The sequence below is a fragment of the Balaenoptera borealis genome, assembly GCF_965194805.1.
Source record: "Balaenoptera borealis genome assembly, chromosome: 8".
Classification (NCBI taxonomy): Eukaryota; Metazoa; Chordata; class Mammalia; order Artiodactyla; family Balaenopteridae; genus Balaenoptera; species Balaenoptera borealis.
This window is the reverse complement of record NC_138865.1, coordinates 66,904,556-66,931,023: the sequence shown is the minus strand read 5'-3', so window position 1 is coordinate 66,931,023 and position 26,468 is coordinate 66,904,556. Positions and strand designations below refer to the sequence as shown.

Below are 26,468 nucleotides of genomic sequence, written 5' to 3'. Positions count from 1 at the left end.
GCTGTTTTTTTATGAAATCATTACATCGCATTTAAATTTAATTCTCTTAGATGAGATCCTTTCTCTTTTTCACACCCATTAGTATTTACCATCTGTGATAGGAATTGCTGTACCGATTCTTCTATTCAGGTTACTCCTACTATATTGTCTTTCTTGATTCTTCTACTTTCTCCCATTCCTAAACGGTGCCTATATCCTTTTCTTTTTATTCCTCTCACTTTCCTGTTTTGTCCTTGAAGTCTAATCTAGATTTTTTAAGCTTTCATCTGTATTTACGTGGTACTCCCAAATTTATATTATAAATCCTGCCCTTTGTTCCCAAGGATGTCTCATAAAAATGATAAACTTTGTGTTTATGTCATACTACATTCTCATATCCATTTGGGTTTATTTCTGCATTTCTCCTCTATTCCATTAATGTGCTTAGGTCTGGTTAATTTTACCTTTTGATTTGCATTTCTCTGATCATTAGCGATGTGGAGCATCTTTTCATGTGCCTGTTGGCCATCTGTATGTCTTCTTCAGAGGAATGTCTACTTAGGTCTTCTGCCCATTTTTTGATTGGGTTGTTTGATTTTTTGTTATTGAGTTGTATGAGCTGTTTGTATATTTTGGAAATTAAGCCCTTGTTGGTCACATCATTTGCAAATATTTTCTCCCATTCCATAGGTTGTCTTTTCATTTTGTTCATGGTTTCCTTTGCTGTGCCAAAGCTTATAAGTCTGAATAGGTCCCGTTTTTTTATTTTTGTTTTTATTTCTATTGCCTTAGGAGACTGACCTAAGAAAACACTGCTACAGTTTATGTCAGAGAATGTTTCACTTATGTTCTCTTCTAGGAGTTTTATGGTGTCATGTCTTATATTTAAGTCTTTAAGCCACTTTGAGTTTATTTTTGTGTGTGGTGTGAGAGTGTGTTCTAACTTCACTGATTTACATGTAGCTGTCCAGCTTTCCCAACACTGCTTGCTGAAGAGACTTCTTCAGCAAGAAGAAGAAGAAGAAGAAGAGATGACTTCTTGCCTCCTTGTCAAAGATTGACTGAGTGTGGGTGTGTGGGTCTATTTCTGGGCTCTCTGTTCTGTTCCGTTTATCCATATGTCTGTTTTTGTGCCAGTACCATGCCATACTGTTTTGGTTACTGTAGCTTTGTAGCATTTTCTGAAGTCTGGGAGAGTTATGCCTCCTGCTATGTTCTTTTTCCTCAGGATTGCTTTGACAGTTCTGGGTCTTTTATGGTTCCATATAAATTTTAGGATTATTTGTTCTAGTTCTGTGAAAAAGGTCATGGGTAATTTTATGATAGGGATTGCATTAAATCTGTAGATTGCTTTGGGTAGTATGGCCATTTTAACAATATTAATTTTTTCAGTCCAAAAGCATGAAATGTCTTTCCATTTCTTTGAGTCATTTTCAGTTTCCTTTATCAATGTTTTATAATTCTCAGCATATAAGTCTTTAACCTTCTTGGTCAGTTTTATTCCTAAGTATTTTATTTCATTTTTTGGATGCAGTTTTAAAGGGATTTTTTTTTTAACTTTCTGATATTTCATTGGTAGGGTAAAGAGGTGCAACTGATTTCTGTATGTTAATCTTGTATCCTGCTATGTTGCTGAATTCGTTTATCAGTTCTAGTAGTTTTTGTGTGGAGTTTTTAGGGTTTTCGATATATAGTATCTTGTCATCTGTGTATTATGACAGTTTTACCTCTTCCCTTCCAATTTGGATACCTTTTATTTCCTTTTCTTGTCTGATTGCTTTGGCTAGGACTTCCAATATTATGTTGAATAGAAGTGGTGAGAGTAGGCATCCTTGTCTTGTTCTAGATTTTAGGAGGAAGGCTTTCAGCTTTTCCCCATTGAATATTATGTTGGCAGGGGAACATTAACTTTAAACCTCAATTAAGCAAAAAATATTATCCCCACAAAAAGAATTTCATTCTCTTTAGTGGATATATATATTACAAAGAAAAATTGTACTAAATTTTCATCACTATTACATTTAGAATTTTGTAACAGTAAAATTTATGAAAATTTGTTTTCTGTCTGTAGTTTGTTTTTTTTTTTTGTAAGCTGTATTAGTCAAGTTTTAATAACGACATTCTCAAAAGTGTCAAAGTCCGATTACGATATCATCTCACACCGGTCAGAGTGGCCATCATCAAAAAATCTAGAAACAATAAATGCTGGAGAGGGTGTGGAGAAAAGGGAACCCTCCTGCACTGTTGGTGGGAATGTAAATTGATACAGCCACTATGGAGAACAGTATGGAGGTTCCTTAAAAAACTAAAAATAGAACTACCATACGACCCAGCAATCCCACTACTGGGCATATACCCTGAGAAAACCATAAGTCAAAAAGAGTCATGTACCAGAATGTTCATTGCAGCTCTATTTACAATAGCCAGAACATGGAAGCAACCTAAGTATCCATCATCGGATGAATGGATAAAGAAGATGTGGCACATATATACAATGGAATATTACTCAGCCATAAAAAGAAACGAAATTGAGTTATTTGTAGTGAGGTGGATGGACCTAGAGTCTGTCATACAGAGTGAAGTAAGTTAGAAAGAGAAAAACAAATACCGTATGCTAACACATATATATGGAATCTAAGAAAAAAAAAAAAAGGTCATAAGGAACCTAGGGGTAAAACGGGAATAAAGACACAGACCTACTAGAGAATGGACTTGAGGATATAGGGAGGGGGAAGGGTAAGCTGTGACAAAGTGAGAGAGTGGCATGGACATATATACACTCTCTGTAATCTTTTGTTGTTGTTTTTCTGTATTTTGATGCTTTGACGCTGGCCCTGGAGAGACTGCCCCTCTCAGGGCTAGCCAATTTCTAGAGATAGTAAACGATTACCTGCTAATGTTCCTTTCATGTGCAAACCAAGCACTTCACAGCCTGTACCCTCAAGCACATCATTTATGGAGCTCTTTAACATCCTTTATGGAGCTCTTTAACATCCTTTATGGAGCTCTTTAACTTGGGCCACTATTCCCCACTCCTGATTACTCCAGGGCCAGGTACCAGATAACTAGAAACAACCTTTACAGAAACAATTTCACAATAATTTATTAACCTTTGCATATACTGAATATTAAGAAAACAAAGAAGTTAGGAATTATTTCTGTTCTCAAGTTGGGGGTGGGTAAAATACATATGTAATAGAAGATAACAAGCAATTTACTCTTTGGCTACTGAAAATCCAGTTTTTTTTTTTACTTAGTTATTGCTTATAGTCTTTTTCTAGAAGATACATTTCCATACAACTGGAGATATCATGATGAACATAAATTTAGCTATTGTAGTCTGGTTTATGTTAAATATGCTAAGTAAATGCTGACCTGATTCAAGTGATTTAAGTTAATTCATCTCTGTATAATTTAAAACATGAATTAATGGTTTAGCTTATATGAATTATAAGGTCATAAATGGACTTTATGAAAAATAGACTTTGTCTTTTAGAGCAATTTTAAGTTAACAGCAAAATTGAGAGGAAGGTATAAAGATTTCTTTCATTACTCCCTGCCCCAACACATGCATAGCCTCCCCCAATTATCCTCCACTACAGTGATACATTTGTTACAATTGGTGAATCTACATTCACCATCATTATCACCCAGAGCCCATAGTTTGCATTACGGTGCACTTTTGGTGTTGTACATTGGGTTTGGATGAATTTATAATGACATGTATCCACCATTATAGTATATAAAGAGTAGTTTCACTGCCCCTCAAATCCTCTGTGCTTTGCCTATTTATCCCTTCATATCCCATAATCTCCGGCAGCCACTGATCTGTTTTATTGTCTTCATAGTTTTGCCTTTTCTAGAATGTCATATAATTGGAATCATACAGTATGTAGCCTTTTCAGATTAGCTTCTTTCACTTAGTAGTATGCATTTAACGTTCCTCTGCGTCTTTTCATGACTTGATAGCTCATTTCTTTTTAGCATGAATATTAATTCATTGTTTGGATGTATTACAGTTTATACATTCACCTACTGAAGGACATCTTGGTTGCTTCCAAATTTTAGCAGTTATGAATAAAGCTGGTATAAACATCTATGTGCAGGTTTTCTTACGGACATGTTTTCAACTCCTTTCATGTGCTGAGGTGCACTTGCTGGGTTGTATGGTAAAACTATGTTTAGTTTTGTAAGAAACTGCCAAACTGTCTTCCAGAGTGGCTGTACCATTTTGTATTTCCATCAGCAATGAATGGGAGTTCCTGTTACTCCACATCTTTGACAGTGTTGTCAGTGTTTTGGATTATGGTCATTCTGATAGGTGTATAGTGGTATCTCGTTGTTTTAATTTGCATTTTTCTTCTGACATATGCTATGGAATATCTTTTCGTATGCTTATTTGCCATCCATATATCTTTGGTGAGGTGCCTGTTAAGGTCTTTGGCCCATTTTTTAGTTGGGTTGTTTGTTTTCTTATTTTTGAATTTTAAGAGTTCTTTGTTATTTTGGATAACAGTCCTTTATCAGATATGTCTTTTGCAAATATTTTCTGCCAGTCTGTGGCTTGTCTTTTCATTCTTTTGACAGATTTTTTGCAGAGCAGAAGTTTTTAATTTTAATGATGTCTAGCTTATCAGTTTATTTCATCGGTTGTGCCTTTGGTGTTGTATCTAAAAGTCATCACCAAACCGAGGTCATGTAGATTTTCTGTTATGTTATCTTTTAGGAGTTTTACAGTTTTGAGAATTAGATTTTTAAAAGTTTTAGTTTTTAATAAGGGGGATAAATGTTCGATGAAGAAAATCTGAGAATTGTAGAGATAAACAAGAAAAAATAAATAACTTCACTGCTCATAAATAATCATTAATTTTTACTTATGTTCCTATATTTTTTTAATGGATGTTTGCAGATACACTTATATTTAATAGTACATAGAATTTGAAAGGCTACTGAAGTCTGTTTGTTTTTAAATCCAAAGTGATATTACTATAAGTGACTGCTAATGTCACCTGTTCATGAGGAGCACATTTGATAAATCTGAGTTTTCATAGGTAGAGGATTATCAAAAACATATTTTTTTCTTTATAGAAAGCTACTGTACAGCTTTTTTGACATGTTATATCATGAACATTGTCTCACTTCAACATTTTTCTATAACTTGATTTTGAATGTTTGCATAGGATTCTAACTTACAGATGAGAAGATATTTAAATAGATAAATATAGAAATTTTCATTATTTTCACACAAAATTGACATCTTAATTTACACATTACTCTGCAATTTGATTTTTTTCACTTAGTATATTATGACTACTTTTCTAGATTAATACATATACTTCCAACTTATTAGTTTTAGTATTTGTATAATATTCCATAGTGTGGAAGTTTCTTATTTTCTTTGCTATTCTTCTCTTAATGGACCTTTGGCAACTATAAACAGTGCTGCAGTAAACATCGTTATACATATACCCTTTTGTATTGGTGCATTTATTTCTTTAGGGCACTTTCCCCGATGTAGGATTGCTGGGTCAAAGTGTATATGTGTATTCTTTTTCATGAATATTGCCAAATCATTTTTTCATAAAATTGTGTCAGTTTCCAGAGTCACTCCTATGTGTTCTTAAGATTCCTGTTGACCTACATTTGTGCCTGCATTGGATTGGTGAAAAATGGTCTTGTCATTTTAATTTCCATTTGTTTAATTTCTATTGCTAGTGAGGTTTGGCATCTTTTCCTATATTTATTGGCCCTTTGCAGTTCCTCTTCTGTAGGTTGCCTGTGTTTGTCCATTTTTCTTTTTTTCTTTTTAAATTTATTTATTTGGTTGCACCGGGTCTTAGTTGTGGCTCACGGGCCCCTTAGTTGCGGCTTGCCGGCTCCTTAGTTGCAGCTTTCCTTAGTTGTGGCACACAGGCTCCTTAGTTGTGGCATGCAAACTCTTGGTTGCGGCATGCATGTGGGATCTAGTTCCCTGACCAGGGATTGAACCCAGACCCCCTGGGGAGTGCGGAGTCTTATCCACTGCGCCACCAGGGAAGTCCCTGTCCATTTTTCAAACCCAGAATATTAGTTCTATGTCTTTCTGCTTGTTATTTTCACTATAGTTTCGATGCCAAGAGCATTTTCTGCACACTGTGGGCATTCATATATTAAATAATATCTGAACGTACTGTTCTTTAAGCATGGTGAAGGATATCCTGTCTAGGTGCAGGATTCTTAGATTGAGATTCTTTTTTTTTTTTTCCTAGCCATGAGGTAATGTTCTAGTGCCCTCTGGTTTCTAGGGTTATTAGTGAGAAGTCTAGTGTTAATCTGAGTCTTTTCCCTTTTCAGGAAACCTATTCTTTTTCTCTGAAAGATTTTTCTCTTTGTGATTGAAATTAGGTTATTTTTACTTACAAGATTGTATCTTTTTTTTTCATTAAATTGTCTCCCTCTGCCTGCCTCCCTCCTTCCCACCCCGTGCCAATCCACCCAAATTAAACCTGAGTCTTAGGTGTTTCAATCTGAAGACTTCAGTCTGTTTCTGCGGTAGGGATTTTTTTTTTCTTTTTCCTAAATAAGAGAAGAATAGAACAAGGTTTGTCCTGTTTTCTTTCTTTCATTCATTATTTGCAGACCTCCTGAATTTGTCTTCCAAGTCTCTTACTTTTCAGTAATGATTTTATCAAGAAGGGACAAGCTGTCAAGATGGCAGCATAGAAGGACATGGAGCTCACTTCCTCCCACAGATACATGAAATAATACATCTACACGTGGAGTAGTTCTCACAGAACACATACTGAAAGCTGGCAGAAGATCTAATACAACCAAAGCTGCAAGAAAGATACCCACATAACTGGTTAGGATGAAAGGGGAAATAAAAAGGAATCAGGACAGGACCTGCACCTCTGGGAGGGACCTGTGAAAGAAGAAAGGTTTCCTCACCCTGGGAACCTCCTTCACCAGCTGGGAGGTCCACTAGGACAGATAGGGAGCTTCAGAGGCGAATACAGGAGCCAGCTTATGGCCAGGTAGGGTAGAGGGAGACCAGCATAGACGGTCTTTGCACATTGGTGCACTTTGCAGCCTGACACGCAGGCCAGCCGGTATGCACAAGGGCTGGATGCTGAAACTCGAGTTTCAGTGGACAGACCTGGTGAGGAGACTTGGTTTGGCTGTGCAGAGATAGCCCGAAGGGCCTGAAGTGTGGTCTGGGATGCAACTGGCACGGAGCGCAGGTCTGCCATAGCAGCCCCGTTGTCAGTACATGAAGGGAAGGGTGTGGGCCCACCATGGCAGCCTCATTGTCAGCATGCTCCCAGCGGGGCATGGCTGCAGCCACTGCGGACTTTGGAAGTGTGCACCAGCAAGTTTTGGGAGCATGCAAGCGCCACCAGAGTGGGTGTGCACATGCAAAGGCAGGGCTGAAATCTGAGCAGATTACCAGCACTCCCATAGTGGGTGCAGGAGCGTGACTTCAGTGGGTTTTCGCACCGGTGGCTTTGGGAGCATACACATCCCTGAGAAATGTATGAGTCTGTTGATTATTGATGCTCCTGTAGCGGAGGCTGGTTTGAAGGCAGTGCCAGCAATATTGTACTTTGTGGGCGCACACACCGGGTGGCGGGTGACATCACAGAGTTGGACGTCCTGGTGGACAGCTCCTGGAGAAAAATACACAGTGGCCCCTTTCCTAGTGAGAGCATTCCAGTCCTCCCTACCTCACACTGTAGCTTAGAACTGGATCTGGGGGCTTCTACTCCAACAATTGGGGAGCAGACCCTGCTCCCAACAGGGCTGTGACAACCACAGACCAAAGAAGAGGCCCCACCCAACATCCAGTGCAGGCTCTGATCACCACAACACACCCCTCTGTCAAGGGGATAACAGCCAGAACATGGCAGGCATCCATACCAAAAACAGGCCTTGCACCAAAAACACTGGACTCACACAGGCTACACAGGGATGCTCCCAAATACAAAACAGCCCTTTAAGACCACAGTAGATAACTGTTTCTCCTAAATTCAGAGAGAGAAATATGAGTAAAATGAAAAATTGGAGGAACCACTCCCAATTAAAAGAACAAGAGAAATCCCCTGAAAGAACACAAAATGAAAGAAACCTCTCCATTCTACCAAACTCTGAGTTCAAAAAGGAGGTAATAAAAATGCTAAAGAAATTAAGAAAGATTGATAGAAATGCAGATCACTGTAACAAGGAACTAGAAACTATAAAGCGGAGCTAGTCAAAATTAGACAATTCAATTGCCAAGATAAAAACTGAGCTAAAGGCAATGAACAGTGGACTAAGTAAGGCAGAAGAATGAATAAGTGATCTGGATGATAGAATAACAGAAATCACCCAATCAGAACAGCAGACAGAAAGAAAATTGAAAAAAAAATTGAAAGCAACATACGAGATCTATGGGATAATGTTAAGCATTCCAATCTACGCATAATAGAGATCCCAGGAGAAGAAAGAGAAAAGGGGATTGAAAGTGTATTTGAAGAAATTATGGCTGAAAACTTCCCAAATCTAAAGAAGGAAACAGATATCCAGGTACAGGAAGCACAGAGGGTCCCAAACAAAATGAACCAAAACAGACCTACACTGACACATGTTATAATTAAAATGTCAGAATTTAAAGGTAAAGAGAGGATTCTTAAGGCATCAAGAGAAAAACAAACAGTCAGTTACAAGGGAACCCCCATAAGGCTATCAGCTGATTTCTCTACAGAAACTTTGCAAGCCAGAAGGGAGTGGCAGATCTGTTCAAAGTCATGAAAGGGAAAAATCTGCAACCTAGGATACTGTACCCAGCAAAATTATCATTTAGAGTAGCAGGGGAGATAAAGAATTTCCCAGACAAGCAAAAACTAAAAGAATACAGCAATACTAAACCTATCCTAAAAGAAGTATTGAAAGGTCTTCTCTAAATAGAAAAGAAGCAAGACTCTATAGGAAAGAGAAATCACAATAGGAAAGGCAAATACATAAAGGGATTGTTTGGTCACTTAAGGAAGCCAGTACATAGATTTTTTAAAAAATCAAAAAATTTTGTGAAAGTGATTATAATTAAAATGAACAGCAAGAGGATAACATGAAGATGTAAAATAGGACATCAGAGTCACAAAATGTAGGGGAGGGGAGTAAGAAAATATAGATCTTTTTGAATGTGTTTGAACTTATATGACTACCTGTCTAAAGCAAGGAGATATAGTAATGGGTTAACATATTTGAAAATCAGGGTAACCACGAATCAAAAACACACAATAAGTTACAAAAAACAAAAAGAAAAGAACTCAAGAATAATACAAAACAAAACTGTCAAACCACAAAAGGAAAAACAAAAAGAAGAAAGGAACAAAAAACAAATACAAAATCAACGGGAAAACAAGGTTTAAAATGGCAATAAAGACATACCTACTTATCAGTAATTACTTTAAATGTCAATGGACTAAATGCTCTGATCAAAAGACAGAGAGTGGCAGATTGGATAACAAAACAAGAACCTATAGCATGGTGCCTACAAGAGACCCACTTTAGGGTAAAAGATACACATAGACTGAAAATGAGGGGATGGAAAAAGATACTTCATGCAAATGGACATGACAGGAAAGTGGGGGTAGCAATACTCGTATCAGACAAAATAGACTTCAAAGCAAAGGCCATAAAGAAAGACAGAAAAGGACACTATACAATGATAAAAGCATTAATACAAGAAGAGGATGTCATATGTTAACATGTATGCACCCATATAGGAGCACCTGAATACATAAAACAAACACTAACAGACATAAAAGGAGAAATTGCTGGAAATACAATAATAGTAGGAGACTTTAACACCCCACTGACGTCAATGACCAGATCTTGCAGACAGAAAATCAGTAAGGCAACTGAGATCCTAAACGACACAATATAACAGTTAGACTTAATTGATATCTACAGGACATTACATCTTAAAAAGCCAAACAAACAGAATAAACATTCTATTCAAGCACACATGGAACATTCTCTGGGATAAACCATATGCTGGGACACAAAACAAGCCTCAATAAATTTAAGAGAATAGAAATTATTTCAAGCATCTTTGCTGACCACAACGGCTTGAAACTAGAAATCAACCACAGGAAGAGAAATGAGGAAGAAATGATTACATGGAGACTAAACAACATGTTACTAAAAAAACCCAAATGGGTCAGTAGTGAAATCAAAGAGGAAATTTTAAAAAATCCTGAGACAAGATAATGAAAACACAACCATACAAAATCCATGGGATGCAGCAAAAGCAGTTCTAAGAGGGAAGTTCATAGAGATACAGGCCTTCCTCAGAAAAGAAAAAAAATCTCAAATAAACAACATACCCTACTACCTAAAAGAATTAGAAAAAGAAGAACAAACCTAGATTCAGCAGAAGGGAGGAGATAATAAAGATCAGAGAGAAAATAAATAAAATAGAGATTAAGAAAAACAATAGAAAAGATCAATAAAATTTATGTGGAACCACAAAAGGCTCAGAATTGCCAAAGCCATTGTGAAGAAAAAGAACAAAACTTGAGGCATAACCTTTCCGGACTTCAGACTATACTACAAAGCTACAGTAATCAGAACAGCATGGTACTGGCACAAAAATAGACATGGATCAATGGAACAGAATAGAGAGTCCAGAAATAAACCCATGAATCTATGGTCAATTAATCTGTGACAGAGAGAGCAAAAATATACAATGGAGAAAAGATAGTCTCTTCAACAAGTGGTGTTGGGAAAGCTGGACAGCTACATGTAAATTAGTGATGTTAGAACACTCCCTCAAACCATATACAAAAATAAACTCAAAATGGTTTAGAGACCTAGATGTAAGACTTGAAACTATAGACCTCCTAGAGGAGAACATAGGCAAAACATTCTCTGACATAAATGATAGCAGTATTTTCTTAGATCCATTTCCCAAGGCAAAAGAAATAAAAGCAAAAATAAACAAATGGGACTTATTCACACTTAAGCTTTTGCACAACAAAGTAAGCCATAAACAAAATGACAAAACAGCCTACAGACTGGGAGAAAAATATTTGCAAATGATGTGACCAGCAAGGGCTTAATTTCTAAAATATACAAACAGCTCATACAACTCAATATCAAAAAATCAACCCAATCAAAAAATGGGCAGAAGACCTAAATAGACATTTCTCCAAAGAAGACATACAGATGGCCAATAGGCACATGAAAAGATGCTCCACATCACTAATTATTAGAGAAATGCAAATCAAAACTGCAGTGAGGTATCACCTCACACCAGTCATCATCAAAAAGTCTACAAATAATAAATGCTAGAGAGGGTGTGGAGAAAAGGGAACCCTCTTATACTGCTGGTGGGAATGTAAACTGGTGCAGCCACTGTGGAAAATAGTATGGAGGTTCCTTAAAAAACTAAAACTCAAGTTACCATATGATCCAGCAAGCCCACCCCTGGGCATATGTCCAGAAAAAAAAGGAAAAGTCTAATTTGAAAAGATACATACACCACAGTGTTCAGAGCAGCACTGTTTACGATAGCCAAGACATGGAAGCAACCTAAGTGTCCATTGACAGATGAATGGATAAGATGTGTGTGTATGTGTGTGTATATCTATATATCATAGGTAGATACACACACACACACACACACACACACACACACACACACACACTGGAATATTACTAAGCCATAAAAAAGAATGAAATATTGCCATTTACAGCAACATGGCTGGACCTAGAGATTATCATACTAAGTGAAGTAAGTCAGACAGATAAAGACAAATATATGATATCGCTTATATGTGGAATCTAAAAAAATAATGCAAATGAACTTATTTACAAAACAGAAAGAGTCACAGACATAGAAAACAAACATGTTTACCAAAGGGATGGGGGGGTAAATCAGGAGTATGGGATTAATATGTACACACTACTATAGATAGAATAGGTAAACAACAAGGACTTATTGTATAGCACAGGGAACTATATTCAATATCTTATAATAACCTATAATGGAAAAGATTCTGAAAAAATAAATATGTATAACTGAATATGTTTGCTGTACACCTGAAGGTAACACAATATTGTAAGTCAACTATACTTCAATAAAAAAATACAAATTATAAAAAATAATGATTATATCTGTGTGTTTTCTGTATCATGAGATTGTTTCCATTTGAGCGTCTGGAATAAAAGGTTCAGCTGCCATAAAGGGTTATTCTTCATCAGTCCATGTGTTGCATTTTTCTATTAGGAAATATTTAGCTCTGAAGAGTCTTGTTTATATCCTAATAGTATCTCCTGAAAGTCCTTAATATTTTTTCCTTAATTTACTTGCATTTTTCTGTCTCATCAGTGTGGCTTATTGGTAGGATCCATATATTTAGCTGTTTATTTTGGTCTTTTATCATAAAGTTACTGAGATTCCATAGAGGCGGTATTTTTCTTGGTTTTGTTCCATTAGCTACCCACAGAGGTTAGACTTTTGTGTCAGTCTTTCTGGCAATGCACACCAGCAGGTGTTTGCTAAAATGGCAGTTTGCAGAGGCAGATAAGGTCACAAACTCCTGTCTTCTTTTGAGGCTTAGGGTGTCTCCCCTGCTCAGGCACTTTCTCTGAGTGGAAGAGTCTTAAGCTGAAGGATCCTCCAGACCATGAGGTCTGGGAGCAATTCATTTCAACAGTACAGTGTCTGCTCTAAGCCTGCTGAAGTCAGTAGGGTTAAGCGTACGGCCCTGTCAATGTCCACTTCTGGGAGCAGTCACATTCAACTCTTTCAGGGCTCTGCTTTTTAAGCTTACTTAGGGAACTGTGAAATTCCAGGTATTGGCCCAGAGCCTCAAGGAGTCGCAAAACACAGCTTAACATTTTCTTAGTCTCTTACATGAAATATATTGATTATGAATTAGCTACTTACTTAAAGATTCAGAGTTGCTATTATGGTAGTTAACTTTTTTGGTGTCTACTATGTGCTAGGCACTATTGTAAGTGCTTTATGTATATTAAAATTAATTTATTCTTCATAACACTCCTCTAAAGGTAGGTAATTTTATTGCTTCTACCATATAGTAGAGCTAACTATGGTAGACAGGTTAAAGCACCTGCCCCAGATTACATAAATACTATGTACGTAAGATCACATCACTGATAATGGAATTCTAAACCATGAAGGCTGGTTCTAGAATTTGAAAGTCTTAATAATTTTGCCTTGCTGCCTTTCACTGTTAGCCTGGTTGTTTAATCTTACTAGCTATTATGGAATAAAGCTGAATCTAGGAGACACTTTGCAATTTGCTTCTACAAAAAAAATCATTGATAGACTGTGTGAGAAGGATATACAGTTGTATGACCTATAGAGCAATACAGCATCACTCTCTTTCTGCACATTAAGTCAAAGCCAAAGCAGTCATCCCCATTTAATTTTCTTATGACCTTCCCCCTGATCCCCAAGTATAGTCATTGTATGCTCTGACATGTCAGTTATATTAAAAATTCTATTACTGTATCATCAACAGAACCACAGTCACCTCCTTATCAACTTGTGCCTTAGAAAGAAATCTCACTGACACTGTTTTTTAATGGGGTGTGAGAAAGAAAATCCTTTACCATTTTAAGAATTGGCCCATAGCTTTTGGGAGCATGTATTCTCTGAGCATCAGAAGTAGAATATCATTTTTGTAGACATGTTACCAGACCATAAATATCCATACAGTTTTCCTCAGTTTTAGACAATTGATGTATATCCATGCGCAAGGAACATTAAAATGAATTTGAAGTACTATCTCATTTCTAGGACTCTATCTGGCAAATAGTAGCACCAGTGTATTTAGGCATATGCGTAAGTATTTTTATTGAGGCTTTGCTTATAATAGGAAAAAACCTGGAGTCCCTTGACTCTGTGTTCCCATCCAATCACCAGTATTTTGCTAAGTCCTGTCTCTAGTTTACTTCCATCCTCTTCTCTTTATTCTCATCGTCATTGCCTTAGCACAGGCCTTTATTATCTTGTGTAGATTGCTTAGAACTCAAAACTTTCAGTTACATTTTTTGTCTACTTGCAATGCATCTAAATTATGCATAGCTATTTCTGAATCACAGCTCTTATATTATTTTTTTAATATTTATTTATTTATTTGGCTGTGCCGGGTCTTAGTTGCAGCACGCGGGATCTTCATTGCAGCATGTGGGATCTTTAGTTGCAGCATGCGGGGTCTTTAGTTGAGGCATGCGAACTCTTAGTTGCGGCATGTGGAATCTAGTTCCCTGACGAGGGATCGAACCCGGGCCCCTTGCACTGGGAGCATGGAGTCTTAGCCACTGGACCACCAAGGAAGTCCCACTTATATTATGCTTACTTTAAACCTTTTGGTGGCTTCCCATTGCATTCAAAATGTGTTCCAAACTTCTTAGCCTAGTGTTCAGGGCATCTTGTGATCTGGCCTCAACCTGCCATTCCAACTCTATTTCTCATTGCTACTCTTAATATTCTCTTTCACACCCAGCTAAATGGAAATGTAGATTGTTTTGCCACAACATGAGTTACTGTGACATGAATTAGAATATAACTTATTTATGAATAAGGGAAAGATATCAGTTTAATTTAGAATTCCTGTTGTTTCATTGTGATTTTTTCCCCCTTCCCAGCATGTTAATGTATTGAGTCACCAAATAAGAGCTGAAAGCAAAGTATTATAAGAGAGTGGAATACAGCAAATTGTGGAGGAGTACAGTGTTCTAAATAGTACCCATTCATCCCTCTTTTCTTTTTTTTTTTTCTTTTTTTTCACATCTTGGTGTGACCAGACACTGTTTTGGAAGTGATTACTCTGCTGTTCTCCTGGATCTCTTTGAATTTTGCTTGTCTCCATAACTTGGTGTCTTTAAATTATAATATTTATCTTCCTTAAATTATACTAATTATACTTCCTTAAATTATACTATTTTTGTTAGGGTTGTTATTTTTCACACTTAACATCTATTGAACCATTATCTTCAAAATGGTGGCTCAAAACAGCCATTTGTTTACTCTCATTCTGTGATTTGCTCTGGGTTTGGTCAAATGGTTCTCCTGATCTCACCTCTAGTACTGATGTGGCTACAGTCATTTGACAGCTCCACTGATGCGGGATGGCCCCTTAGTTACATATCTGGTAGTTGACTGTAGCTGACTGCTTTGGTTTTCTTTGTGACCTCTTATTTTCCAGTAGGCTAGATAATGTCTTTCTTGTGATGGTAGAAGCTTTTCAAGAAGCAGAAGTTTCTAAGTCCAACCATCACTTCCATTCCTCTTTTCTAAATAGCTTTATTGAAGTACAGTTGATGTACAATAAACTGCACATGTTTGAAATGTACAATTAGATAAATTTTGAAACCATAACTACAGTCAAGATAGTGAACAGATCCATCACAGGTTTCCTTGTACCCTTTTGTAATTCCTCCATCCTGCCATGATTCACCTCCCTCTAAAACCAATTATTGATTTGCTTTCTATCACTACAGATTACTAGAGTTTTAAATAAATGGAATCATACAATATGTGCTATGACATTTTTCTAATTTCTTTTACTCAGCATAATTATTTTGAGATTCACGCATGTTGTCATGGATCAATAGTTCATGCTGAGTATCTTATTGGATATAACACAGTTGGTTTATCCATTTATCTGTTGATGGGCATTTGAGTTGTTTATAGTTTTGGGCTGTTTTAAATAAAAGTGCTATGAACATTCATGTACAGATCTTTATATGCACATACATTTCCTTTTCTCTTGGGTAAATAGCCATGAATGGAACAGCTAGATCGTAAGGTAGGTCCCTTATGTTTAACTTTTTAAGGACACGCTAAACTTTTTACAAAGTAATTGTACCATTTTACATTCCTACCAGCAGGGTACAAGAGTTCTCATTCCTCTTTGCCAACTTAAGGTGTGCCTTTTTAATTTTAGCTATTCTAATGGCTGTGTGGTGGTATCCCATTATAGTTTTAATTTACATTTCTCTAATAACTAATGATGTTGAACATCTTTTCATTTGTTTATTTGCCATGTGTGTTTTCTGTGGTAAAGTGTCTTTTCAAATCATTCACCCATTTTATTTATTGGGTTCTTTGCTTTCTTATTGTTGAGTTTCTAGAGTTCTTAGTGTATTTTGGATTCAAGTCCTTTATTACACATATGCTTTATGAAGAATTTCTCCTAGTATGTTACTTGTCTTTTCATTCTCTTAACACTATTTTTTGAATGCGTGAAGTACTTAATTTTGATGACGTCTGGTTCATTAGTTTCATTTTTTAATGGCTCTTACCTTCTTCCTATGCTTTCCTCTAGAAGTCTTATGATTTAGGTTTTATATTTAGGTCTCTGATATATGTTCAGTTAATTTTTATATATGGTGCAGGATATGGATCTAAGTTAATTGTTTGCATATTGATATTCAGTTGTTCCAGCACCATTTGTTGAAAAGGTTATCCTTTCTATACTGCATTTCTTTTGCATCTGTGTCATAAATCTGTTGTCCACATGTATGTGGGGTTTTGTCTGTATTCTCTATTCAGTTCCATGATGTATTTGTCTGTGTTAGTACAGTATTATCTTTGATTACTCTAGCTTTGTAATAATTTTTGAAATCACAGTGTGTTACTTTTTCAACTTCTCTGTTTTCAAAGTTGTTTTCAGTGTTGTAGGACCTTTTGTTTCCTTATGAATTTTAGCATCAGCTTGTTGGTTTCTATGAAAATGCCTGCTGAGATTTTGACTGGCATTGCATTGGATATGTGGATCCATTTGGGGAGAGTTGTCATCTTAGCAGTATTGAATCTTCTGACCTATAAACAACATATATCTCTTCCTTTATTTAGATATTTTTAACTTTGTCCATGTTCTGTTATCAGCGTACAAGTATTTCACATCTTTTGCCAGGTTTATCCCAAAGTATTTTATATTTTTTGATGTTTTTGAAAACAGTATTTTAATTTTCTGACTGTTCACTGATAGTATATAGAAATGCAGTTGATTTTTCTATTGATTTTGTATCTTGCAACCATGCTAAACTCACTTATTCTAGTACTGTTTTTGTAGATTCTGCCAGATTTTCTCTATAGACAGTGATGTCAAAAAACAGTTTTACTTTTTTCCTTTCCAATCTGGATCCTTTTATTTCTTTTTTTTGCCTGATTTTGTTGGTTAGACCGTCCAGTACAATTTTGAATAGGAGGAAAGCATTTAGTCTTTTACTATTAAGAATCATGTTATAGGGGCTTTCCTGGTGGCACAGTGGTTAAGAATCCACCTGCCAATGCAGGGAACACTGGCCCAGGAAGATCCCACATGCTGCAGAGCAACTAAGCCCGTGCGCCACAACTACTGAGCCTGCGCTCTGGAGCCCACAAGCTACAGCGACTGAGCCTGCGTGCCACAACTACTGAAGCCCGCATGCCTAGAGCCTGTGCTCCTCAACAAGAGAAGCCCGCACACCGCAACTAAGAGTAGCCCCCGCTCGCTGCAACTAGAGGAAGCCCATGCACAGCAACAGAAACCCAGTGCAGCCAAAGATAAATAAATAAATAAATATTAAAAAAAAGAAGAAGAAGAATCATGTTATAGGTATTTTGTAAATCCCCTTTATCAAGTTGTGGAAGTTCACCCTCTCATTAATTTGCTGAAAATTTTTAATTAGGAATGTTATATTGGATTTTGTCTAATGTCTTTCCTGCATTTATTTAGACGATCATACTGTTTTTCTTTTTTAGTTTGTTAATATGGTAAATTACATTTATAGATTCTTGAATGTTAAACCAACCCTGCATTCCTGGATAAACCCCATTTACTTATGATGTATTAATACATTGTTAGATTTAATTTGCTAAAACTGTTTATAAATTTTACATCTGTGTTAATAAGGGATATTGGCTTGTAGTTACTTTTCCTCATAATGTCTTTGTCTTCTTTTAGTATGAGGGTAATGCTGGCCTCATAAAATGTGATCAAAAGTGTTCCCTCTTTGTTGGTTTTCTAGAAGAGTTTGTGTTGAATTGATATCTCTTTTGGTAGACTTCACCAGTGATAGCATCTGGGCCTAGAGTTTTGTTTTGTTTTGTGGAAAGGATTTTAATTGAAATTTCAATTTCTTTAGTAGATATAAGCCTGTGTAGGGTACCTCTTTCTTTTCAGTAAGTTTTGATAGTTTGTGTCTTTCAAGGAACCCGTCCATTTCATCCAAGCTGGAAATTTACTGTCATAAAGTTATTCACAGTACTCCCTTGTTATTCTTTTAATATCTGTAGAATAAGTAGTGATGTCACCTCTCTCATTTCTGATAGTGGTTATTCTCTTTCTTTTTTTCCTGGACAGTATGACTAGATGTATATCGATTTTAATGATCTTTAAAAAAAACAAAACAAAACCAGATTTTAATTTCATTGATTTTATTTTTGTTTTCTACTTCACTGATTTCCATGCTGATCTGTATTATTTCCTCTATTTTTTAAAAAAATTTGTTTACTTTGCGTTTCATTTGCTCATCTGTTTCTCGTTTAAAGTAGAACCCAAGGTCACTGATTTGGCATTTTTCTTTTTTCTAATACAGGTATTTGAAGCTATAAAATTTCCCTTAAGTACTGCTGTAATAACACTCCACAAATTTTAGTATCGTGTATTTTTCTAAATTTCTGTCTTGATTTCTTCTTTTATTCATGAATTATTTACAAGCATATTATTTAGTTTCAAAATATTTGAGAGTTCTCCAGAAATCTTCTGTCATCAATTTCTAGTTTAATTCTGTTGGGGTGAAGGAACATATATTATACATGTTTTATTTTTATATGTGGTAAGACCCCAACATACATTGCTATTATTCTTGTTTAAAAAGTCAATTTACCACAGCCATACCTGAGGACTCCCTTCCTGAGCCTTCTAATCAATGCCCTGTGCATTATGAGTTTCCTCAGTCTTGCTGGTGGGACAGGGACTGTTTTCAGGACTGTTGGAGCACCATGCACTGTTCCCTTTACTAAGGCTTTTGGTTTCTCTTCTGCCTTGGTAGTATCCTCACATGCATGTGCTTATTGGTGCTCTCTGATTCTTTCTCCATGCAGCTCTCTTGTCTCTGGTACTCTGTCATATAAATTTTGTTAGTGCCTTGTTCTTCCTGGACTCTCAACATCATCTTCTTAACTCAGGGAGTCTGCCAGGCTCTGTCTCCATTCCCCTTCTCAGTGCTGTGACCTGGAAACTCTCAAGAGAGTAAGCTGGAACAATCATAGAACTCACCTCAGTTTTCCATCTGTCAGGGATCACTAGCCTTCATTGCTTGTCAGTGTTTTGAAAATCATTGTTTCATATATTTTGTTTGGTTTTTGGTTGGTTGTTTCAGATGGGAGCACAAGTTGACTTCAGCTTAATCCATCTTGGTTGGAAGCAGAAGTCTTTCTTTTTTTAAGTATTCTGGTATAAAACAATGTGATAGAACTAGTAATAATATAATTTTTGATGACTATTTGTATCAAAAGATATTCTTCACCTATCTTTAAGAGAATGTGTTATTTATAACCGTTTTTGTTATTTTTCATTTAAATATATTCATAAGTATGAATGTACAAAGTCTGAAAGAGTATACAAAAGTGTTAGATCATTATCTTAGTGGTATGCTTTGGGGTGAGTAATTTTATATACTTGAACATGTATAACAAAAAAATAAAGCTAAAAACAGAAAACACCATTTATAAACCAGTGTAAAGAATTAAAAAATGCTAGTCTGTTATCAGCCTTATTTGAAACCTGATATGACAGTATGTTGGGATAGAAGATACATCTCTAAATCATCAAATCCTTATCTCTTAAGTTATTATAGAAATCTCTGTGATGCCATTATTCAAGTCATTGGAGCCAGATGCATAAATCTGTCCTATTCTTTATGGTAAAAATGGTATATGCTGAGGAAGAAATGCACTTTGACTTGGAGTTCTAAAGTATCTGGTGAATTCATATACAAAAAAGTATTTGGGTTGGTAGAGGAAAGTATTGGGATGCTGCCTACAGGTTAAGCATTAGTTATATATAGCAGTTGATTTGTCTCATGACACAGTTAGATTTAAATTACTCCTGCTACAGAAATTTACTATTTGTAATATATATGTCATACATCAATCATAAAATAATTTAAAAATACATTTAATTTGGGGTGGCAAGTGAAAACTTCCCAAATGCCCAAACCAGAATAGAAACAGGCAGTTAATAATAATAATAATAATAATAATAATAATAATAACCATATCAACTACCACCACCACCTGTAGAATTCAATCTCTTCTTTTTAAAATGTGGAATTAGGTGAGGTACTTTGCATGGTTTTTCAAAAGCTCTGTTACTAGATTTGCAATTGAAATAAATGATGTCAAACTTTAATATTCATACCTCTCTGACTGATAATTTGTTGCATTATTAATATCCTTTTACATTATTGTTTTTAGTTCTTTTTCTTCTAAGTAGCATTAGTAGAGACAAGTCTGTCTCTTCCATCCTCTGTTTAAGTAGTGATTTTCTTTTATCCTCTCAATACCTTTATCCTTATGACCTTACGGCCCTAATTCATGGATATACAAAAGAAAGGGACATAAAGACTTGTCATATAAGTTGCCTACAGATTGTTGGGCCTCTGTAATTAAAGGCACATAATCCAGTAATATACCTTGGAGAAAGAAAAAAATATTGTTAAGATAGGGATGATAACAGGAAAGAGAACTTGGAAGTTCTTTATTTTGTCTTTTCATTAACTTAGAAAAGTTAGTTTTGGGGTGTGTGCGTGTATTTATGTATGTATACTCGAAGAAGGTATTGTTGCCCACAGATTAAGCAATAGTTATATACTTTCTTGCAGTATTTTGGGGATAGGAAGAGAAGGGCCATCATAACACTGCATAAAAACAGTTTTGGTATAGATACTACTTTTTAAGGATGATCATTTTTTTACCACCAAAACTTTTTAAGTTGTTCAAAGGCAGGACTGTTCATGAAATTATCACTGATGAATGTCATTGAGATCTGGAAATAAATAGCATTTAATATACATGCAAAACCATAGAAACTTGGTAAAGATGATTGATACAGAATACCGAAATAGTAAATCAAGCCATTATTTGTAATTTGATCTAGTATACTGTCTATATAAAATTTCTAAATGCTGGTGCAAAGTGATGCTGTATTTTTCCTGGCATTATAGTCTTCTAAGCACTTGTTAAAATTGAGTATATTATTAGCATTTGATATTCTGAAATGTTGAACTTTTGACCTTGAGTGAATGATATTCAGACAGTGGTTGTATGTTATTCATCTAAGTACTAGACCGTATTATTTTACTTTTCTAGCCCCTGTAACAGTAGAGTTTACACATTTTAAACAGTCACTAATCTATATAGGGGTCATGATGTCTGTGAAACTTTCAATATAGTTTGATTTGAATCCATTTTCTTTTTGATCCCATAGTTTTCACATTAGAAGAATAAAAAATTGCACATGAGGAATTAGAATGATGATCTTTTCTGAAGGATTTTAAACCTTTTTTCTTTTGTATCCCAATATGTTGAATTAGAGTTTTGGAGTACATTAAAATACTAAAGTTTATAGCTTAGAAACAAAACACCTGGCTTTGCTGAAGAAATTGAGTATTTCCTCTGGCATTCCTTTATGTGAAAAACAGAAAACCAGTACTGGAAAGAAATTTGAAACTTTGAATAATTTTTTCAGTTTCTTTAGTTCTACTTTGGGTAAAAGCCCTCCTGCCTCTAAAGTGATAAGAATTCAGTATGAATATAAAGAAGTTTGGGTAAAACATTGCCACCTCACTCTGTTAATGCCTGAAAATGTTTGTTTAGAAAAAGCTAAATATTGTATTTTCTGTATTTATATAAATGTAAAATGGTTGTTTGAGCTTTACAAGTCAGATATGTGCCATGATCATATGATGGCACTGTTTTAATATAATTTATATATTTTTTTTAAATTGAAAGATAGTTGATTTACAATATGTTAATTTCTGCTGTACAGAAAAGTGATTGTTATACACATATATACGTTTTTTAATATTCTTTTCCATTATGGTTTATCACAGGATATTGACTATATTTCCCTGTGCTGTACAGTAGGACCTTGTTGTTCATCCATTCTATGCATAACATGTTTGCATCTGCTAATCCCAAACTCCCAACCCATCCCCCACACACCCCCACCCCCCGGCAACCACAAGTATGTTCTCTATGTCTGTGAGTCTGTTTCTGTTTTGTAGATAAGTTCGTTTGTGTCATATTTTAGATTCCACATATAAGTGATATCATATGGTATTTGTCTTTCTCTTTCTGACTTACTTCACTTAATACAGTTTATATTTTTAAAACATTTTATTAACTTAGAAAAATTAGCTGATGTTCAAATTTTTTAAGTTGAAGGTTTGCTCTGTTTTTTCTTCTGTCTTGGTATATTTTGTAGTAAATCAGAGGCTAACTGATTGATTTTGAAATGTCTAAAATATGTTATTCTGAAGTTACACTATATAAACTTTGAGTAGAGTCAAGAATTTCATCATACTATTAACTATTTGGTGACATAATTGCTTTAAAAACTCAGAAAAATTATTTGCCGTGTTATTCCAGAGTTTAAAACGTTCTGTATATTTTGCAAAATAATCATCTATTATTCAATAATAAAGTTATTTTAGAATATTAATGTCTACAGCATGTTATGAACTATTGATTTCAATTACCTATGAAATATTTTGCAATCTGTAAATCCCTTTCATGAGTTACTTTAAACAAGATGGATTATATTGAAACAAAGTGATTTTTTATTTGCATAATTAAGCTATAGCTCTTCAAAAGAGGGTTCTTGAAGTGTTTTCAAAGTAAGAATATATAAAATTAAGATTACAGTCATAGCCTTACCCTTTAATTCATGGTAAATAAAATTTATCTTTCAGACGGCAAATGGCTACATCTTGTTTTTTCATATAACATCTACAAGAGGGGACAAGTACCTTTATGAACCAGTGTATCCCAAGTAAGTTTGTTGTCTTTCATTTTTTAAGTATTTGATTTGCATACTTTGTATTCACAAAACATTACAGTTTGGGGTTGTCTGAAGTGCTAAGCCAGCATTTCCAAAACACTGTTTTAAAGATTACCAGGTCTTTGAACTGCTGTCACTTGAATAAAGAATTCTATAATTAAATAAGTCTGAAAATCTTGGATGGATGTACTATCTCCCTTCTTGGACATTCAGAATTACTATGAAAATACTCCAGATCTAGCATCCTTTAGTCTTTATTGGGGATGTATGAGCTAAGATCATGAGGGGAAGAGGTGAAGTGTCAGTAAGCTATATGTACTTTTTCCTGTACATTTTAGTATATGCATAGAAAAAATATGTACCCCAAACAGTGGGTTACCTCTTGATTAGAATTTGAGGGAACTTGGACTTCCGATCTTTAATCTGTGGTGTTCTGTATGTTTTGCATTGTTTCTTTTCCTTTTTTGTTATTTGCCTTACTTTTGAAATAAGAACATTTTATTGAAAGACCTTTTGAAATAAAAGAACATGTAATTTTCAAGTATTTCACGTTTTTAAAAAACGATCAAGCCATTAAAACTGGATGAAAATATAAATGAATTATTTATCATATTTCTAGATGATAGAAGACAGAGGTTATTAGTTATTAAATTAATTAATTAATTAATTAAATTAATTAAAGGGAAAATAGATTACATTGTATGAAAGTTTAAATTTCTGAAAATTAACAGAAAAAAAAAAAGACCAACATTAGAAGGGCAGATAACAAACTGGGGGGAAATTTTGCAGTAAATAAGACCAAGGCTTACTATTTTTTATATGAAGGGGTCATATAAATTGCTAAGAAACACAAAGATTTCAAAAGATAAATAGGTAAAAGCAATCTCATGAGAGGAACTATCTCCATTTTAATTCTCCAATTTAGACACTCTCCTGTAAATAAAAAGCAATAAACAGAATCACCTGTACTTAACTTGATTATTTTTTATACTATTATAGGTGGGCAGGGGAGGGAAATAACATCTCTTGAAACAGTGAAAAATACAGTTTTCTTCCATTTGCCAACATGATTTACATATATTTAGAGTGTTTTGGAATAGTATTTTGAGACTCACTTTTTGTTTTCCAGAGGTTTTAAAAAGTTTCTTACCTTTTAATTCTGAGACTCCAGGGCACGCTGCTTATTAACTAAGTAGTAGTCCCAACAATGCATGAGCTATGCTGTGTTTGACTGTATATGTTAAGCTAAAGAACTAAGTAAAGAGCATTATTGTTTTGTTTTGTTTTTAAACTTGGATGTTCTTCCACTGTGTTGAAGAGTTTGAGTTTCAATATGTGGGCTCAATAAAATGTGTATTGTCTTAGAGCAGCATAAATAGAAATTAAGGGGGGATATAGGCTTTGGTGTCAGATAGACCTGGAATTGAATGTCAGTTCTGCTGCTTTTCAGCTGTATGTCTCCTATCAAGTTAATACCTCTAAAAACCTCAGTTTCCTCATCTGTAGAATGAGATAACAGTAGTAATTATTTTATAGGATTAAATGAGACCATGCATATTAAATGTTTAGATAAGTGCCTAGCTTGTGGAAAAATTAATAATGGACAGCTGCTATTATTATTAATATATTTTTCCCTCATCAAATTTTTACTTTATTTCTAATGTTTTAAGTGATTATATATATAAAGTGATTTCATATATTACATAAATTGTATATATTATATATATTTTTTGTTTTTAACTTGATAATATACTTTTTTCAGAGTTTAACTTCTAGTAACTGCTACATAAAATCAAACAAAATCTCTTATATGGAAACAGTTTCACAGAGCAGATTAGAATCAGCCTATTATGCATTTGTTTGCTAGACTACTTTCTAGTTCGGTGTTTTAGCCTAGTAAGTTTCTTAGTTTTTCTGTAGAACCTGTTTATAAAATGGGAATAAAAATATTTTCTTCTTCAGTTGTTTGGAGGGTTATGTGAGTTTAGGTTTTTAAAACCTGATTTGAGGAGAGTTTTTTTAAAAATTTAGTTTTTATTAGGTGTAAGATAAGCTCAAGGATGTATTATACAATATGGAATATAGCCAATATTTTGTAATAACTGTAAATGGAAAGTAACCTTTAAAAATTGTATAAAAATTTTTAAAAATTAAAAAATTTAGTTTTGAGAGTGTATCATCATCATCTGTGCCATTGTAAACACTTATGCAATTCAAGACACTGTTCTAAGCACTTTTTCAAACTAACTTAATCCCTGTAGCAACCTGATGAGGTAGTTATGTACAGTAACTCTACAAACTGCAGCACAGAGATGGCTAAGTAACTCACCCATAGTCATACACTAGTAAGTGACACAGTCAGGATCTAAACATAAGTGTTGTAGCTTCAAAATCTGTGTATTTAAATTAACCACCAATACTACACTGCTTCAACCCTGTGTGTCCATCTAGCCATCTACTACTTCGGGTTTTATTTGGGGAGTTAGGGAACCAAAAATGGATAAATGATCTGGAGTGGTTTATAGTAGTCCTGAAGAATAGAGACAGCATAATTGAGGCCAGTGGTTAGTCATCCTCTTCTCAGTTTTAGAAACGCTATTGTCTCTTGCTTCTCTTCTCTAAATCTTATAAGTTCCTCCCATGAGTTTTTCTATAGTATCTCAACTTCCTTGTATTATGTGACAGCATCTTAACCTCAGACTGCCTCTTTTCCCATAGTGCTTCATCTTAGAACAGGTCAGATGCCCCCATAATCTTTCAGAGTTTCCACATAGTTTTGTTTCCAGCATCCTTCCTGTTGATGATGGGAGTCAGGCTTCAGCAATGGTTACAGTCTTATATTAAATGACTCTTTATGCCTCAAAGGTCATTTAGGTCATTTATTCTTTGATTAATGAATTTTCCATTTCTTTCATCCTTTGCATCTTTATAAATTCCATTCTATATTAAAATATTCCTTCATATTGGTTACACAGGCCAGTGAATGGACTTACCCATTGAAGGTCGTCTTGATGGCTTTTTCTTTCATGTCTTGTAACTTACAGTGAAATTAATGAAGGAAACTCTGCCAGGGATAAATCAGAAATAATTTGTGTTAAGCTTTAGAATATGTTCATGTGTTTATGTTTAAATATGAGTTTGGTAGTTCTTGAAACTGCAAATCATTTAATTTCATAATGAAAGTAATTTCAACAAACATTTCATCATTATGTATACTACTTTTGAGAGCAGAGATTTTTTTCTCCTTATTCTTTCTATCTTTCCACCTTACTGAGACCAGCCTTATTGAGGTTAGTGTTCTTTTAAAAAGAAAAGTTACTGTACTAAAATTCAGTATATTTAATTATCAACTATTAAAGATGAATATATTATCTTTTTCACTGAAAAACATCACTCCAAAACAACTGTCAAAATTCAGACGTCCCACTCCCTCCCCAAGGC

The 26,468-nt window shown here is 34.9% G+C and overlaps 1 protein-coding gene across 6 annotated transcripts in view; it reads left to right on the top strand.

The window, feature by feature from the left end:
• Positions 1–26,468, top strand: part of RIC1 (RIC1 homolog, RAB6A GEF complex partner 1) — a 133,533-nt gene that overhangs the window by 38,620 nt on the left and 68,445 nt on the right. For 5 of the 6 annotated variants that reach the window (XM_082404336.1, XM_082404335.1, XM_082404334.1 and 2 more), the window contains exon 3: positions 22,939–23,018. The exons of the other annotated variant lie outside the window; for it this stretch is intronic. In XM_082404336.1, coding sequence (XP_082260462.1) covers positions 22,939–23,018 — 80 coding nt within the window. The remainder of the gene's footprint in view (positions 1–22,938; positions 23,019–26,468) is intronic. 6 annotated transcript variants of the gene reach the window in all.